This window comes from Lutra lutra, chromosome 2 (genome assembly GCF_902655055.1).
Source record: "Lutra lutra chromosome 2, mLutLut1.2, whole genome shotgun sequence".
Classification (NCBI taxonomy): Eukaryota; Metazoa; Chordata; class Mammalia; order Carnivora; family Mustelidae; genus Lutra; species Lutra lutra.
In genome coordinates, this window is record NC_062279.1 from 162,491,441 (window position 1) to 162,507,219 (window position 15,779).

General features: G+C 44.3%; 1 protein-coding gene across 3 annotated transcripts; it reads right to left on the reverse strand.

Annotated features, from left to right (window-relative positions):
* Positions 1–1,615: 1,615 nt before the first annotated feature.
* On the reverse strand, positions 1,616–11,793 carry CCKAR (cholecystokinin A receptor). 3 transcript variants are annotated; one of them, XM_047719055.1, is made up of 6 exons: positions 11,709–11,793; positions 11,190–11,393; positions 10,182–10,433; positions 6,931–7,192; positions 4,941–5,068; positions 1,616–3,601 (listed from the first exon to the last, which is right to left on the reverse strand). In XM_047719055.1, exons 2-6 carry the CDS (start codon positions 11,299–11,301, stop codon positions 3,069–3,071), a joined length of 1,287 nt encoding a protein of 428 aa, XP_047575011.1. In that variant the 5' UTR covers positions 11,302–11,393; positions 11,709–11,793; the 3' UTR covers positions 1,616–3,068. The 3 variants fall into 3 exon arrangements, with proteins under 3 accessions (XP_047575011.1, XP_047575010.1, XP_047575012.1); XM_047719054.1 differs by having other exon boundaries at positions 11,190–11,757; XM_047719056.1 differs by lacking the exons at positions 11,190–11,393; positions 11,709–11,793 and adding an exon at positions 10,668–10,755.
* Positions 11,794–15,779: the final 3,986 nt, after the last annotated feature.

Here is a 15,779-nt window from a genome sequence, read left to right on the forward strand (position 1 = left end):
ACAAGCCCTCTAGAAGTTCCGGATACTCCCCCAAGAACGTGCCCCCTTGTTGAGAATCTACTCATCTACTGCTGTAGATGGAAAGAGTGCCCCCCAAAGCATAAGAAGCAGAGCAGAAACCAGTCACAACATTTATTGAGAACTCTCAGTGTGCAGAGTGCTGGGCAAAACACTAGAAGGAATTACAGTGGAGGCGAGCAGTTCAACAGCTATTGTCACATGCCTCACAATTACATTTTAACTGAATGGAGGAGATACATGTTAAGCATACGCAAACATGTGAGACCAACATATGGATACATGCATTGCTCATTCACCACTACAGTTTATCTTGAGAAATTACCACACTAACCGGGGCACCAGAAGCCACGGGGACACATGGGTTAAGTAAACATCAAGGACACAATTTGTGATTGGCCGCACTGGTGATGTGTGGAAGTTACCTGAAAACACTAGAAAACATGAGGAACTTGGTGAATTAGTTTTCTTCACTGTAATAGGACCCCGTAGTTCAAAATCAAATTAGTAATCCATTGCAGCATGAAATAAAGGCAGTTGAGTCAACAAAGTACTAGAATAGCTTTATGTTAATAAAAATGTTTCTTGAGTAAAATCAGTCTGTTGATAGTACTGTTCCCAAAGGTCAGACCCAGATTCTGAAAGTTAATAGCATTTTTCTTCTTTATAAAACGAGCTTCCATTATATGAAAGACCATGCAATGAATTTTAGTGAACAAAGGTATATTATTGTCCTGTATCCAGGAAATCTTATTTCTATTTTTATGTACTTTTAAAATTATTTTAAAGTAGTGTTGCCAGATAAAATACAGGATGTATGTTAGTGCATGGGGCATACTCATGCTAAAAAAAAATATTTGTTGTTTATTTGAAATTAGAATTCAACTGGGCAACCCATTTTGTTATTTGCTAAATCTGGCGGTCCTATGTGAAGGTTAACACAACTTTGGAACTTCCAGAAGTCCGCAGTAATGCGGGGAGGGCCTAATTTATCTTTATGTATAAGTTAACACTGCCAAAGGGGAAGACTTCTGCTTCTGGAAGGAAAATTGTAGATTTTGTAGAATTTACTTAAATAATGGAGACAATTTCACGTCTTACTCCTTTGATCATTTAGCAGTATGTGCTTTAATCAGTTGAATTTTTACCTTGAAATATTTGAGATGACTGGTTATAAATACTAACATTACACTGTAGCCTGAGAAATAGAAAAACTAACACCTGGCTTGAAAAGTCCCCTATAGTTAATGGTCATGTCCTCAATTATTTTTCGTCTATTAGCACACAGCCATCCCACCGAAAAAATCAAAGGGTGATGCTGACATCTTATTAAGTTACACAACATCCCTTCCCCTATTCATGATCCCTTCTTGCCAATGTCTTCCCCTTTCTCCTTTCCACACCAGCTTTTTTTTTTTTTTTTTTTTTTTTCATGATTAAAATCGCCGACCTTTGTACATCGTGAAGAACACCAGGCCTGGCACAATGGATAGTCATAGTTGCATGAAAGCCAGGAAAAGAAAAACTCACTTGTCAGTTGCTTGGGGGTATGGACACTATGAACTTCCTCCCTTCCTCTGTTCCTCCCTTCTTCCTCCCTTGCTCCCTTTCCTCCTTCCTTCCCTCTCTCCCTCTTTCCTTTTTTATTCCTACACTAACATGCACACTTGTTTGTGTCAAAAACGCCTGTGTTAAAGTATTTAAGTGGTCAAGACAATGTTGTCCTGAAAAAAAGAAAGAAAGAAACAAAAAGACAGAGGTGCTGGCAGAGCACATTGATAAATCCTATTCTAGAAATGCACTTCCTACTATCTAAATTTATAGCTCATGTCTTATTTTAATTGAAATTTCTAAATTGGAGAAGAGATATTTCAACCTTAATTTTGTAAGGAAAATTTCACATGGAAATCTAGATGTTGTGAAGGAATGTAAAATAACAATTACTGAATTCCAACATCCATTCACTGTTTTTTCTTTTTTAAACACACTGAAGAATATATTTATATGTAAAGAATATACTTACATGTTTGGTTTATACATATACATAAAATTAATACAATTACTGACAAATACATAGATTGAATTTAATGGACAGACAACTTTGAGCTTCAAAGCTATTTGCGAATGGAATACAAGTATGCCAGTTTTTCTTCTGGGACTGACTACACATGTTTCTGTTTCCACTCTTGGACAGGTACACAGAGGTTACAACTCTCTTTTGTACCTGGAGTCTTTCTGGGAAAGAGGCAGTGTCAGATGAGTATGAGAAATTGAGGCAAAGAGGCCATGGCATTCCATATCACCATATAAAGGTGGAGTTAAGTGATATAGGTCATTAAAGTAGAAAAAAAAATTATGTATGCCTACTGGCTCTTAATGTTCACTATGGGAAGACAGCATTCCACTCAGCTATTTGTCACACATCTGTTTTCTTTTTAGAAACATAAATTCCCAGTTCATCAATACAACATTCCTTATGCTGTTTTGATGACACCATAATGGCCTTCACCAACCTCAAAAAGAAAAAGTCAGACTGTTGTCTTGCTTCAGAAAAATGGCCAGAAGAGGTTTTGGTTCATGTTGCCTTTTTGTGGTCATGATGAGAGGGGTGGTTACAGTATATACATGATAGACTCACTCCAGGGGCAAAGCAAGGCTCCACACTTCCTCATCTGCAGATGAAGTAGAGCATAGAGCTGTGTCACTAGGGGGAGTGAGAGCCCACCTCGGATGTTCTAGAAACTTCTAAAGCTTAAGTAGGGTCCACATCTCCATCTGGACCATGTGTTTGGCATTGCCTTTGTAGTGTGGGCCCTGTTGGACTCCTGTGACTGGCCTGTTGAGGTGTTTCTGATGGTGGGTGTTACTAAGCATTTCCTGCCTTGAATTGTCCAGAAACGAAGTCACAGCCCTACTCTGCCGGAGTCCCCCTGGAACCAGGATGAAGGATGAAAAGCAGACCACGAACAGTTCCCACTCGTAATGGAATCTTCCTTCTTGTCTCCCCACCCCTGCCCACTCCTTCCTGCGGCACAGGAGGTGGGTCCAGCTCAGGGGGGCGGCGCAGAGGCGCTCATGTGACTGTAGGAATACCTGGACAGAGAAGCCCCCATGGTCCTGCCTTCCTCCTCCTCTCCCACCTCTCCCCTCGCTCCTGGGCGACCGGGGTTGGGGCAGCAGGGGAAGGTGGCCATGAAGCCGAGGCGGAACCGTTTGTTCATGAAGCAGTAGATGATGGGGTTGACGCAGGAGGAGGTGTAGGACAGCAGGAGGATGAAGGAAATGGGGGTCCCCGAGAGGCGGCGCTCGGCCGAAGCCGTGTCATAGGCCCGCCAGGCATTGGCGCTGAAGATGGGCATCCAGCACAGGAAGAAGAGGACCACGATGACCATGAGCATACGGATCACCCTCTTCTTGGCCATGAGGTTGGCCGTGGAACTGCTGCTCCTGATGCGGTTGACCCTGCCGCTGCTGGGTGTGGACAGCTGCTGGAGCTCCAGCTTCCTGCGGAACTTGGCCTTCTGCAGGTAACACCCATCGCTGTCCTCATACCTGCCGCTGCTGCCGGTGCTCGGCTTCCTGTCTAGAGCGGCAAGTTACATCGCTTATTGTCAGGGACGGATCATGAGGGACAGACTCCCCCTCTATCAAGGGGATCAAACCAAACTGGAACTGAAGCAGGGAGAAGGCATCCTTGGGCCTGTTCTGCTATCATTAGGTACTGATCTACAGTACTCCTCTCCTTCAAATGGAAAGCTGCTTAAAACTAATAAAGTAATGTGAGGCTCCTGAGTGGCTCAGTTGCTTGAGCTTCCAGCTCTTAGTTTCTGCTCAGGTCTTTTTTTTTTTTTTTAAGATTTTATTTATTTATTTGACAGACAGAGATCACAAGTAGGCAGAGAGGCAAGCAGAGAGAGAGGGGGAAGCAGACTCCCTGCTGAGCAGAGAGCCTGATGCGGAGCTTGATCCCAGGACCCCGAGATCATGACCTGAGCTGAAGGCAGAGGCTTTAACCCACTGAGCCACCCAGGCACCCTCTGCTCAGGTCTTGATCTCTGGATCTTGAGATCAGCCCCCCGCATTTGGCCCTGCACTGAGACCAGAGTCTGCTTGAGTCTCTCCCTCTCCCCCTGCCCCTCCCCTTGCTTTCTCTTTCTCAAATAAATAAGTAAAATCTTTTTAAAAAAAACCCCAATAATATATAATCTATCATATACATAGTATATAATAAAAGCATATTTTATGCACATCAATTGTAAGGATTAAAATTACTAAAGAATGAATATTCACACTCTTTCTTTCCCCACATTCTCAGGAGAAAGGTTCCTGCTTGATTGGTAAGCTTCCAGAATGCTTTTACTGGGAAACCTGGATAATGATCAAAAATCAACCAAAACCAAAGAAGGTCATGAGACACGTAAATTCTGGTAGAAGAGCTGAGTGAAAGCATGGATTGAGAAAGGCAAAAAGTTATATCAACAAAGGTGTAGGGCTAAATTTTAGTGGTTTGTGGATTATAATGAGTGGGAAGTAGCTGGGCTTTGAGTAACTGCACTGTGACAAAGAAAGGGAGGAGAGAGTTTGGGGGATTAGAGTTACAATTCTTTCTGGTTGTGGAAACAAGAGTCCATTAGAATGCAACACAGCAGACAGCGAGGGACACAAGGGCCCTCAGCTAATAATTGGGTATATGTCTGTTATGTCATTTTGTCCTACTCAGCACTGTTTTGAGAGGAACAATTTCTCCATTTTACAGATGAGGGAATAGGGATACTATGTCTCGCGACTGTGCCTTATGACACAGAGTCTCCTGAGGATACTTTAAAATATCCTCAACATACACTCTGAGCGTATCTATTTAAGTTATAGGAAACAAGCTTTTGTGGTATTTTGGCATAAACATACAGCAAAGAGATAGTTACCCCTAGCAGACTTCTTCTGGATAGCATCAAATTTTATTCCTTGGTAAAGTTCCAAAGAGATCAATCCATATGCCACCATCATCACGATTCCAGGAATAAGAAAGAGGATGAGTAACAGGAACGTGTGCCTAATAAAATAAAAAGAAATTCAATAACCATCATCTCTAGTATTTCAAACTCAGATGGGGTGGAATAAATAGGGTTCATCTTCATTTTAACTGGTCTGAGCAAACACATTAATTACTAATATTTCATAACCTTGGAAATTCTATGTCTGGAGGTTCAGTCTTTTGAAGTTGTTTACTTCTCTCTCTCTCTCTTTTCAGATAAAGTCTCTTACGAAGGACTAGTTAAGTTGGAAAAGGCTGGTGTGATTCTGTGCTTGGAACAAACCTTCATGTAAAACCAATGAGAAATTAACAACAAAATGTATGTGAATAATCTCAGTAAGGCTTACCAAAAACATAAATACTTATAAGAGCTTATATTCATCGAGGACTTGCTGTGCTACCCACTAGGCTAAGCATTATATATATAATAATAATTAATATATATGTATGTAACATTAGATTTAACTCCCATAGTGACCCTTGAGATAGGTACTGTTATCATAATACCTATTTTATATGTGAGGAAACTAAGATTTACAGAGATTAAATCATTCGTCCAGAGACACATCTAGTGGCAAAGATGGGATTTGAACCCAGGGAATACGATTGTAGCTCTTAAGCATCACAATATACTATTTGTTGACTTTACAACAACAGAACCATCCAAAGCAGAGGTAGGAATGATGGATGACCTGTGAGGTTTTGCAAAATAGGGTTTTCTGGCTGTTTCTCCCCGTTGGGCACAGTGGCGGACTCCTTCCAGGGCGTGGTGGGGCAGAGCTGTGCTTTCTCTAAACACGTTTGATTCCTGAAGCCCCACAGACTCCTTTATGAGTCTGGCCCCTAAATCATTTTTGCAGTCTGGCATGTGTAAGGTTACAGGATTAGGCCATAAAATAGTTAGAGGCTCACAGTGGCTGGGCCATTTCTCATTTCAATTGGACATGTTTTGATAAGATTCCTTTTCAAGTCTTGGAAATGTTTCTCTCATTTACAACATAACTGTGTGTGTGTTACTTGGTTGAAATGAAAAAAAAAAAAGGAAGGCAAAGAAAGAAATTATCTCTGTTTTGAGCCATTTTTGAACATCAAGTTCCCGGATTCTAAAATATGCTTGGAATTAGTAAACATAATACCCCGCGTTTGTATTTTTTAAAGATATTTAATGACATTTTCATACACATGCTCTCCTTTGAATCACCCAATGAGGTAGGTAAAAAAAAAAAAAACTATATTATTAAATCCTTGCATAGATAAAGAACCTGAACCTCAGTAAGGTCACTTGAACTTGTCTATCGTCAGTTGGCTAGTAAGCAAAGAAAGACTTAGAATCTCGCCTGTTTATTTCTAGTGAAGTGTTCTATGCCAGCACCGTAGCTGTAGCTCTTAAATAAAAAAAAATACACACACATGCACAGGACTTGGGACTCATTCTCTGCTTTATCTTCAGTTCTTAGAAAAATCATAGCCCTTCAGTCCCGCCTCCCCGCTAAATCATCCAGAGGGATTCTGCATAGCGGGTCAGCAGAGAGGCTCTGTATCTTCTAGTTTTGTGACTTTGAGCAACTCATTTTACCTCTCCATGTCTCCATGTTTCATCTCCATGTTTCATCATCTGCAAAATGGGGACAATAACAGTACCTACCCTATCAGGTTTTGAGGGAATTAATTGGATTCATATGTACATGGCATTTGAAACAGAGCACTTAAGTGTTTGCTATCACTGTTATCCTAAAAAGAAGTTAGCATAATCCTTCTCATAATCCGTGTCTCCTGGACACAGACCTCCTCCAGTCACTCTGGACAATATATTCCCGTTTTTACAAAAACTGCAAACGATAACAAATTGCATTACACAAATAAACATCACACCGCCTTACCAGGACTGCTGCATGACATCATTTGGCAGTAGGAAGCGGCACATATTCGCCGTCTGGTTGTTATTTTTGGTAAAAGGCACCAGGTTGCTATAAATTGGGTACGGAGTCATAATGGTAAAGGAGAGGCACCAGGTCGTGGCGATCACCTTCAAAGCATGGGATTTGGTCTGCCAGACCCGGGACTGTAAGGGTTTGCAAATCGCACCGTATCTTTCCAGAGATATGGCAACCAGATTAAAGGTGGATACACTCACAGAGGTGCCTGGGAAAGGAACAGAGAAGTCGGTTATGACAGCTCTGAAATCCCAAGTTTATTTGCATGTTAGCTTAAGCATGTCTGCTCGGCACAGGCTCGCTATCAAGGGACAACACTCAGAGGGTAAAGAAATATCATGTACCTGTATTTATTTTTTTTAAGTGATTTATTCCCAGCTTCATTTCAAAAAGGATTTAAGGCAGCTGAAGAAATGTACTTACAAATACATCTGATTGCCAGTTTTTAGATAAGTTTATTGAACTTTGATTACAACCAAACTGCTTCCCAGGTTGAAGTTGCTCATTAATTAATAACCAACGGGAGGAGATACGTTCCTCTCCTACACAAGAGGTTTCTGAGTCGCCTGGAGAGAAGCTCTTATTTTGAGCATAACCTGAAGTTAAATTGACCTAGTAGCCCAGATTCTTAAGGACTGTGACCCTGAAAGGTCACAGGGGTCTGAGCTGGAGGCATTAAAACTCTGAGAGTTCCTAGTACAGACGGTTTTGAGAATGAACCATTATAAATTTGAAAAAGCAGTCTACTGAAGAAAACACACAGTAAAGGAAGGATAAAGGGAGAGGGCTCCACGCCGTAACTAAGAAGAACTGAGAAGAGCAACCTTTGTTGCTTTTGGGGGGTGGGGCGGGGACTAGAGCTTTCCTTCTTATTCTGTTTGTTTTTCTATATTTCTATAAGGAGCATGCATCATCAGTAAGAAAGACATCACAACACCTCATTTATAGTGATGTGCTTAGGCATAGTCAAAAAGCTTAATTTTCTTTCATTTCTGTATTTTGTTTGTGTATACTTATTATCATGTCTTACCGCCTTAGAATTCCCTCTAACTATTCATCCATGGATTCTGTCAGTTAATCTGATTATCTTTAGCATGATTTCTTAGACCTTAGGATTAATCTAAGTTGGGGAGAAGAAGCTCTTAGTCTGGGGCCTTTAATGGATATAAATAAATTCTCTGAAACTGTGCATAAAAATGTTCTTCTGGGGGGGGGGAGATACCTATAATATCCCTTAGAGACTTGAAGGAATCTACAACCCAAAAAACATTAAATGAAAACTCACGTTCTGAGACAGGATGGCTGTGTTTTCCTGGACTCTACCCCAAGGAACTGATGACACTGAGATTACAGAGTGTACCCCCAGCATCTCCGGAGTCAAATCTGTATAATGGGCTCACTGTTATTATAAACCCCCATCAGGCAAGCACTCTTTCATTTTTTCCTCTTTCCCTTCTTCCCTTCTACCCTTCTCCCTCCTTCCCTCCCTCACTTAACTCCCTTCCTTCTTTCTTTTCTTTTTCTTTTTTTTGCCTGCTATAAGGAGTTTAATGAATGTTAACTGTTAGGAGTAGTATTGAAAAGAACACAAAATCAAGGGAAGAATCAAAATCCCTGGATTTAGAAATCCAACAAAACCATTAGGGCATTGGACACAGCTTCAGAATTTTCTTGCTTTTATTATTCTTTTTCTTGAGGTGAAATATCACCAAAAATTCACCATTTTCAAGCAGGCAATTCTGTGGCCTTTGGCACACTTAGGGTGTTGTGCAATCACACCAGCCCTCATTTTAAGACTCCTTTCACAGACCCTAGTTAAGATTCTTAAATAATATTATCATACTATGGGTGGGCAATGACAGCCAAAAGCGCGAGGAGATGCTGGTAACTGTTACCGCTTCATTGTTTAATCATGATCCCTTTCATTCATGGACGAGGACGGACATTCTCTTGGTTGTTTGTCTGTGGCACACGGATCAGTAATCCATCATCGTTTTGTCAGGGCTGGATCCCGCTGCCTCGATCGGGAGAAATCAAGGCTTTGAAAGCTTTCCGGTCATTGAGGATGGCCCCAGCCCAACTCAGCTCTGCCTGTTGCAAGGCTGAGGTCAGAACAAAAAACAACCCTCCTCCTTGCAGCTCGTAGGCACAGGAGAAAGCACAGGGCAATCTGGCAGCAAAAGAGGGCAGAGAGACGTCTTTGCTTGGCTTCAGGAAAGCACAAGCTGCTGGCAAACTGGGGCAGCATCTGTCCTCATCCACCACTGTGGTGGCTCCTGATCTAGGTTCAAATCTCAGCTCTGTGGCTTAGCACCTGTGTGTCCCCGGGCACCTGGTTAACCTCTCTGTGCCTCTCTTCGCTCCTTGGTGAGACGGGAAAGAATAACTGTGTTTTATATATATATATATTTTTTGCAGGGTGGTTGGGGGATGGGATCGTAGGAGTAAAAGCACTTTGTACAACATCTGCTGCATCACAAATATCAGCTCTTGGGATTTTTATTTATCATCATCATCATTTTGATTGGCAGAAGCAAAGAGCTGCATGTCTTAGCCAGTCAGGGTGAGCTTAATGACCCACAGGCTCTGGGAGCAAAATCAGTTCCTCATTCAGTGCCAGAGGGCATGTTCTCTCTCTCTCTCTCTCTCTCTCTCTGCCCAAGAGGGTCCCAGCCCCTGGGGATCAGGCTGGGAAGTGAATCCTGAGACAGGACTCCAGAGCTGGGACAAAACTGGTTTTCACATAGCCCCTGAGCCCTAGGAGAGCAAGAGCAACAACAGAAAACCTTCCTCCACCACCCCATCACCCCCAAAAGCCATGGCTTGGCTCGGGCAGAACTCAAACCATGACCAATGGCTTCCAGGAAGGACAGGATCGCTTGAATCCTTCTGGCTTTCTAGCAGAAGCCAGCAAAACCAACCTCTCCTATGGCTGGTTAATAACTTATTCCATTCTGAGAAACTGACCTCTGAAATGGAAGACGGGGGACTGACTTCTGGGGACGCATGAGGACCGACCCACCTTAAAGCCAGCACCTGCATCCTTGCACACAGCCCCACACAGCCAGATGTTTGTTTTGTTTTGTTTTGCTTTGCACTCAGCAGGACGCCTCTGCTGAGGCTGTCAGAGGGTTGGGAAGGTCTGGGGCCGAGTAGGGTCTGGGGCAAGCTCCAAATAGCCCCCAGGAGCAACTCACCCATGAAGTAGGTGGTGGTCTTGCAGACGGCACTCCCAAAGATGAAATCCTTGAGCAGGTTGGGGATGAGGTTGAATGGCATGCAGAAGAGGCAGAGCATGAGGTCGCTGACCGCCAGTGAGAGCAGAAAGATGTTGGTGACCGTTCTCATCCTCTTGTTCCGAATCAGCACCGTAATGACCAGCGTATTCCCCAGGACACTGAGCAGGAATATCAAGGAGTACAGAAGAATCTGCACGGCTGGCTGCCACTCTGCAAAGAGTAACGGGAACGGGAACGAGACAGAGGGACGGAGGTTATGGGAGCAGAATGTGAAAACCTCAGCGCACAAAATGAACGGTGATTTCCTGCAGGTTATTTTTGTTGTTGTTGTTGGTTTTTTTGTTTGTTTGTTTGGTTTTGGTTTTTTTTTTTTTTTTTTTTTGCAAGGGTCTACATCACTGAACCTGACTATTCCTCTATCACCAATATTTTGCAGAAACAAACTGAGGAGCGTACGGAGTGATCCCATTGCTTCTGAGAGGTTGGTTTGTTAAAGAATCGTTCAGGGAACCACTTTTTCTTAAGAACAAAGCTTCTCCAGTGACTACCGGTTGCTTTCTTTTCACAGCTGCTAAGCTTGATTTCACTTTAATCACTTTTTCACGCTGGATATCCCCCAAGAAAAGGTGACAGCTAGATTGTGACAGCACCTTTTCTGTGATGCTGCTAAGTTCCAGCTTCGACACTTGTACCCCCTTCTTATGACACTTCAGCTCCTCCTCCCTTGACTTTTGTCCCCGCTTCCCCATGCCCTCTACCTCCATCTCAACTCTCCTGTGGGGAACAATCAGGATATTTGACTCAGTTCTGCTTTTTGATCTGTTATCCAAACTTGTGAACGTATGACTTTATCCAACCTGGTCTCAAGAGGACTTTGTTATAATTTTCTCTATCAGCCCCGTCTTTGTTGATTTCTCCGACACCTTAATCATTTCCTGAATTAAAATAACAGTGTCTGGCACCTACCTTTAGAAGGATGGGGCTGATCCAAGCAGAAAAGCGTCTCATTTTCGATTCCCAGCTCACAGGGAGGAGTGATGTTGCTTCCATTCACAAGAAGGCTGTCGACCACATCCATCCTTGCCTGCTGTTCTCGAAGTGCTGGCGAGCTGGTGAATTGCTCACCCTCGGCTCATTCCTCTAATGACTGGAGAGCCTCCCGAATGCAACCTGCCGTGGGGGGGCAGGAAGGGAGGGAGTTCCAGGTGTGGGCTTTTGCAGCCATTCCTAAAGGCGACACGAGTTCACCACGCTCAGTCCAGCCAGGCAAGCGCTTGCTCTCCTGTCTTGGAAAAGGCAGCTCAGGCAAGCCAGCCTGCTCCACCTTCCGAGCCCACCCCTCCCATTCCTGGGCCAGTCTTAGGGCCCTGAGCACAGAGAGCTTGACTGCGAGTTAACCCTTCCCAGAGTGTCACTGCTCTTATACACACTTGAGCACACACGGATACATACGCACAGACACAAACACACACTCGTCCCCGGTACCTCTCTCCTCTGTATAGGAACCTGTCACCAACCCAGACATGTGCAGAATAAAGCCCAAACTGGCTGTGTGACACAGGAACAATCAACACGGTAACAGATATGATAATGCACACCATCAGGACTGAAGGGCATGGAGGGACTGCGTTTCTACCTCCTTATATAAAAGCAATTAGTGCCTTTTTAGCTTTGGAACCATGCCCAGCTATGTGTGTAGATATAACCGCCCGCTGGTTGTTAAGTTGTTACCAACCACAGTGTTATTTCTCGTGGTCTCTGCCCTTGTTAACTGAAAGGAGAGGGGGTGCTTTCGGATATAGGGTTCCAGATGCTTATTATAAGAAAAGTTGTTCAGATCTTCCATTCATTCATTTATTCATTTGTCCATTCATTCAGCACATGTTCATTGAGAGTCAACCATTTGCCAGGCGTTCTCTAAACACAGAAGCGAATAATAAGCAAGATCCTTTCAGATAGTGTTGAGCATCATGAAGAAAAGCAAGCCAGATGATGCAATGGAGAGGAATGGATTGGAGGCACTAATTTAGGTGAGGTGGTCAAGAAAGGTCTTCTGAGGGAGAGGACCATGATCTGAGACTTGGAAGACAAGGAGGAGGAAACCTAGGGAAGATCTTGGGAAAGCTTCTTTCAGGCAGGAAGAATGGTGTTTTTGGCAGCAGACATAGCAAGTGCAAAGGCCCTGAGGTGAGAATGAGCTTGACCTCTTTGGGGAACAGGTAACAGCAGGAGTGAGTGAGGGGCAAACAGTGAGAGCTAAGATGAGAGAAGAAGACTGGCCTGGGGGTCTGGGTTTCCTGCGTAGCTCTGTTGCCCTCCAAAGTCCCTCAGTGTCACCACATGACAGGGCTAACATTGGGTTCATTTGCTGGGAACCTTGTGTACTGACAGCTCTCTCAGTTGACAGAGCTACGCACTGCATCTTTGCTGAATGCAGATGAACTAACTGGCATTTTTGCGGTGGAGGCTGAGGATGTGGGCTGGGAAGATAGAGTAGCACCTAGAGTGACAAATAACTCTCCCTCTCCCTCTGTATACTCTCTCTCTCTCTCTGACAAATTTTTTACTTATTTACTTATTTATCTGTCAGAGAGAGAGAGAGAGAGAGAGAGAGAGCATCCATAAGCAGGGGGAGCAGTGGGCAGAGAAAGAAGCAGGCTTCTCACTGGCAAAGCACCCAAGGCAGGACTTGATCCCAGGACCCTGGGATCACGACCTGAGCTGAAGGCAGATACCCAACTGATTGAACCACCTAGGAGTCCTAATAAATAAAATCTTAAAATCTTAAAACAACAACAACAACAAATTATACTTATTATTTTCCTCCTATGAAGGAGGAAACTGAGACTCAGAGTGGCTTGGTGATTTGCTGGTGAGAACCAGTGCTGGATACCCCCTGGGTGACCTGGCATACCCATCCTTCCTCCACTTCCTGCAGCTTGGAACCTTCCTTGTTATCCTAGGAGCATGTAGCCCATTTGCCAGGACCCTCCTCTCTGCTCCTCCTTCCTGCCACGTGTCCTGTCAGCTGAATCTTTCCAGCCTGCAGACCGATGTGGACCCTGCCCACTAGGAGGGGACCCAGTGCTGCCTAGTCCTGGTCCTGGAAGGGATGAAGGTTCAGGTTTTGAGCCCTGGGAACAGCTAAATGTCACCCTCCTGCTCTTCCCAGCTGCTCAGCGGCTCTAACTGGGCAGACATCCCTAGTGGTAGAGGGAGCCTCCTGCTGAGTCTCGTCACCCCCAGAGCTGCCCTGAAGTTCCCTCCCTCCATCCCTCCTTTCCTCTCTATTCCATTTCTGTCCCAGGGTTGTCAGGAAGTGACAGGGAGGGGCGGGGAGGGTAAACGAGGGTGGGTGCTAGCCATACCCTGAACTCCCCAGGAGTGAGTGTGGCACATTTGGGTGCTGTGTTTTACGAACTTCAGTGCACATCTGAAACACCTGGGTTCGTGCTTTATAAAAAAAAAAAAAAAAAAAAAATCTGAGTTTTCCAGGCTCCTCTCCCAGGGATTCTGACCCCTTCAGCCCCAGACCTGGGAATCTGCTTTTTTTTTAATCCTGTGTCCCTGGTGATTCCAAGGCCAGTGATCTCAGGGTCACCTCTCTCGGAAAGCTCCCTGGACCCCATTAAGAGCATGAACACAAGCATCAAGCTGCAGGAACCCAAGCCTGGCCCTCACCTTTGGCCAGCTGTGGAACACGGACAAACTCCTTACCCTTTCTGAGCCTCAGCTCACTCATCTCTAAAATGGGGATAACACAGTGCTACCCATAAACAAAGCAGTACATGGAAAGCACTCAGAACAATGCCTGGAACATAGTGCCGGACACTTATTATTAGTGGATAAGTAAATGCTAAGGGATACTCTATTTATCCCTGTTATCACGGCCAGGCGAAAAGGTCTGTGTCTCTAGTACTTGAGCACAGTGATTGGTGTAAAGGACGTGTTCGGGAAATGTGAATGAATCAAGAGTGAAAAATTGACAGAACCAATCTTTCATTGCTTATTCTACCTTTTTATAACCCTATTATATAGGTTCTTTTCCTGGCCAGCTCTGGATTTTTCACTCATGAGTTTCTGAGCCCATGTCACATGAGAATTAAACCAGAAAAGGGAATTCCAACAAGAGCTGTTAGAGCTTTCGAGGGAGGAAAGGATGCATTTTTCAGAGTATTAGTCCTTATTTCTTTCCTCAGCACACAATTATCATGAGTTTTTAGGTGCCTGGCAGTGTGCTAGGTCCGGGCAGAGATAAGCTATGAGCAAAGCTGGTGGAAATCCTGCCCTCATGAAATCCTTGGTCTGCCGTGGGCGACAGGTGATTATTAATAAACTGGGCAAAATGGAAGTGCCCCTCTCCCCTCAGAGCCTATCCTGGGATCAAGGAGAGTTCCAGGCAAATTGATAATAATTTACTAAATGAAGTTGAAATGGTTTAAGTGCCCCCCCCTTCAAGGCACGCAGTCCTGGGCAGCATAAGCCCAGTGTCTCCCACACTCCCCAAAGACTCAGAGTGGCTCGGTGATTTGCTGGTGAGGACCAGTGCTGGGGACTCTCTTCTCCACCAAAAATTAGAAAGACAGACCATGAGCAACCTCCCCTGGTTCTTAGGAAAGGAAATCGGTAGCTGCTCCCTAAACTGTTCTCCATCTTAAGGAAGAATTGTTCTAAAACACCAAAAAATATTTCTATGTATTTTTTCCTCATCATCACATCACTCACAAGGTTATGGCAAATTTTGTAAATAAAGAAAATAAGATAAGTGCAATTATAAGAGTCATGAAATTTCGGGTCCTCGCGTGATTTATTCTCAATTGTGCCACTTTCAGAGACACAGTCCAGAGCCTGAGGTAGCTGACAGGAAATTGTACGTCGTGAGGTACCTGATTCACAGGGCACCTTGACATTTCTAAGAGTTCTCTTGCTTCTCCTCTGCAATTTCCCCCCTCAATCTGCTGCTTGGAATGTGGCTCTCTAAATTCCTAATTCCTCACTCTCCTCCCGACACAGCCAGACCACCGCCTTGGAGGGCTCTCCTCTTTTCTTTCCTCTGGCCATCCCCAGGCTTCTGGAACTGACTGACTGGGCTGGGTGGGTCTAGGTGTGGACCCCTGCTCCCTGCAGAGAATGCGGACACCCACCCCCACCGCCCCCCACGGAAGTTCTTCTCCCACTGCCTGGGTTTGGGCAAGCTGCTTTGTCTCTCTCAAACTTGATTTCTCACAGTGGTAAACCCTGCCACCCCCCTCCCCAACAGAGGATGGCTGGGACATCACAGGTCACCCTGTGTGTAAAGCGCCCAGGGGACTGGTTGGTGTGTCACAAAGGTTCGCCAAAGGATAATAGCCTTCATTTACCCTATTTCTTGTCGTTAGGAGTATTAAAATCATCTTTAATGCCACTGCCTCAAGATAATGTCTGTTCATGGCTAGGTAGATATTCTCCCAGCCTTTCCCTCCTAATACATCTTCTTAAAAGCAAATTTGGAATCCTACTCTATGTATGTTTTTCATCCTACTTACCGCTTTTTGAAAATGGAGTTTCAGTGAAAAT

What these genes read in the sequence shown, in the direction of transcription:
- CCKAR (XM_047719055.1), bottom strand. Translation starts at nt 11,301, where the DNA reads ATGGATGTGGTCGACAGCCTTCTTGTGAATGGAAGCAACATCACTCCT. An exon ending in TCAGCCCCATCCTTCTAAAG is followed by an intron (nt 10,434 to 11,189) that starts GTAGGTGCCAGA and finishes TACTCTTTGCAG; the next exon opens with AGTGGCAGCCAGCCGTGCAG. An exon ending in GACCACCACCTACTTCATGG is followed by an intron (nt 7,193 to 10,181) that starts GTGAGTTGCTCC and finishes TTCCTTTCCCAG; the next exon opens with GCACCTCTGTGAGTGTATCC.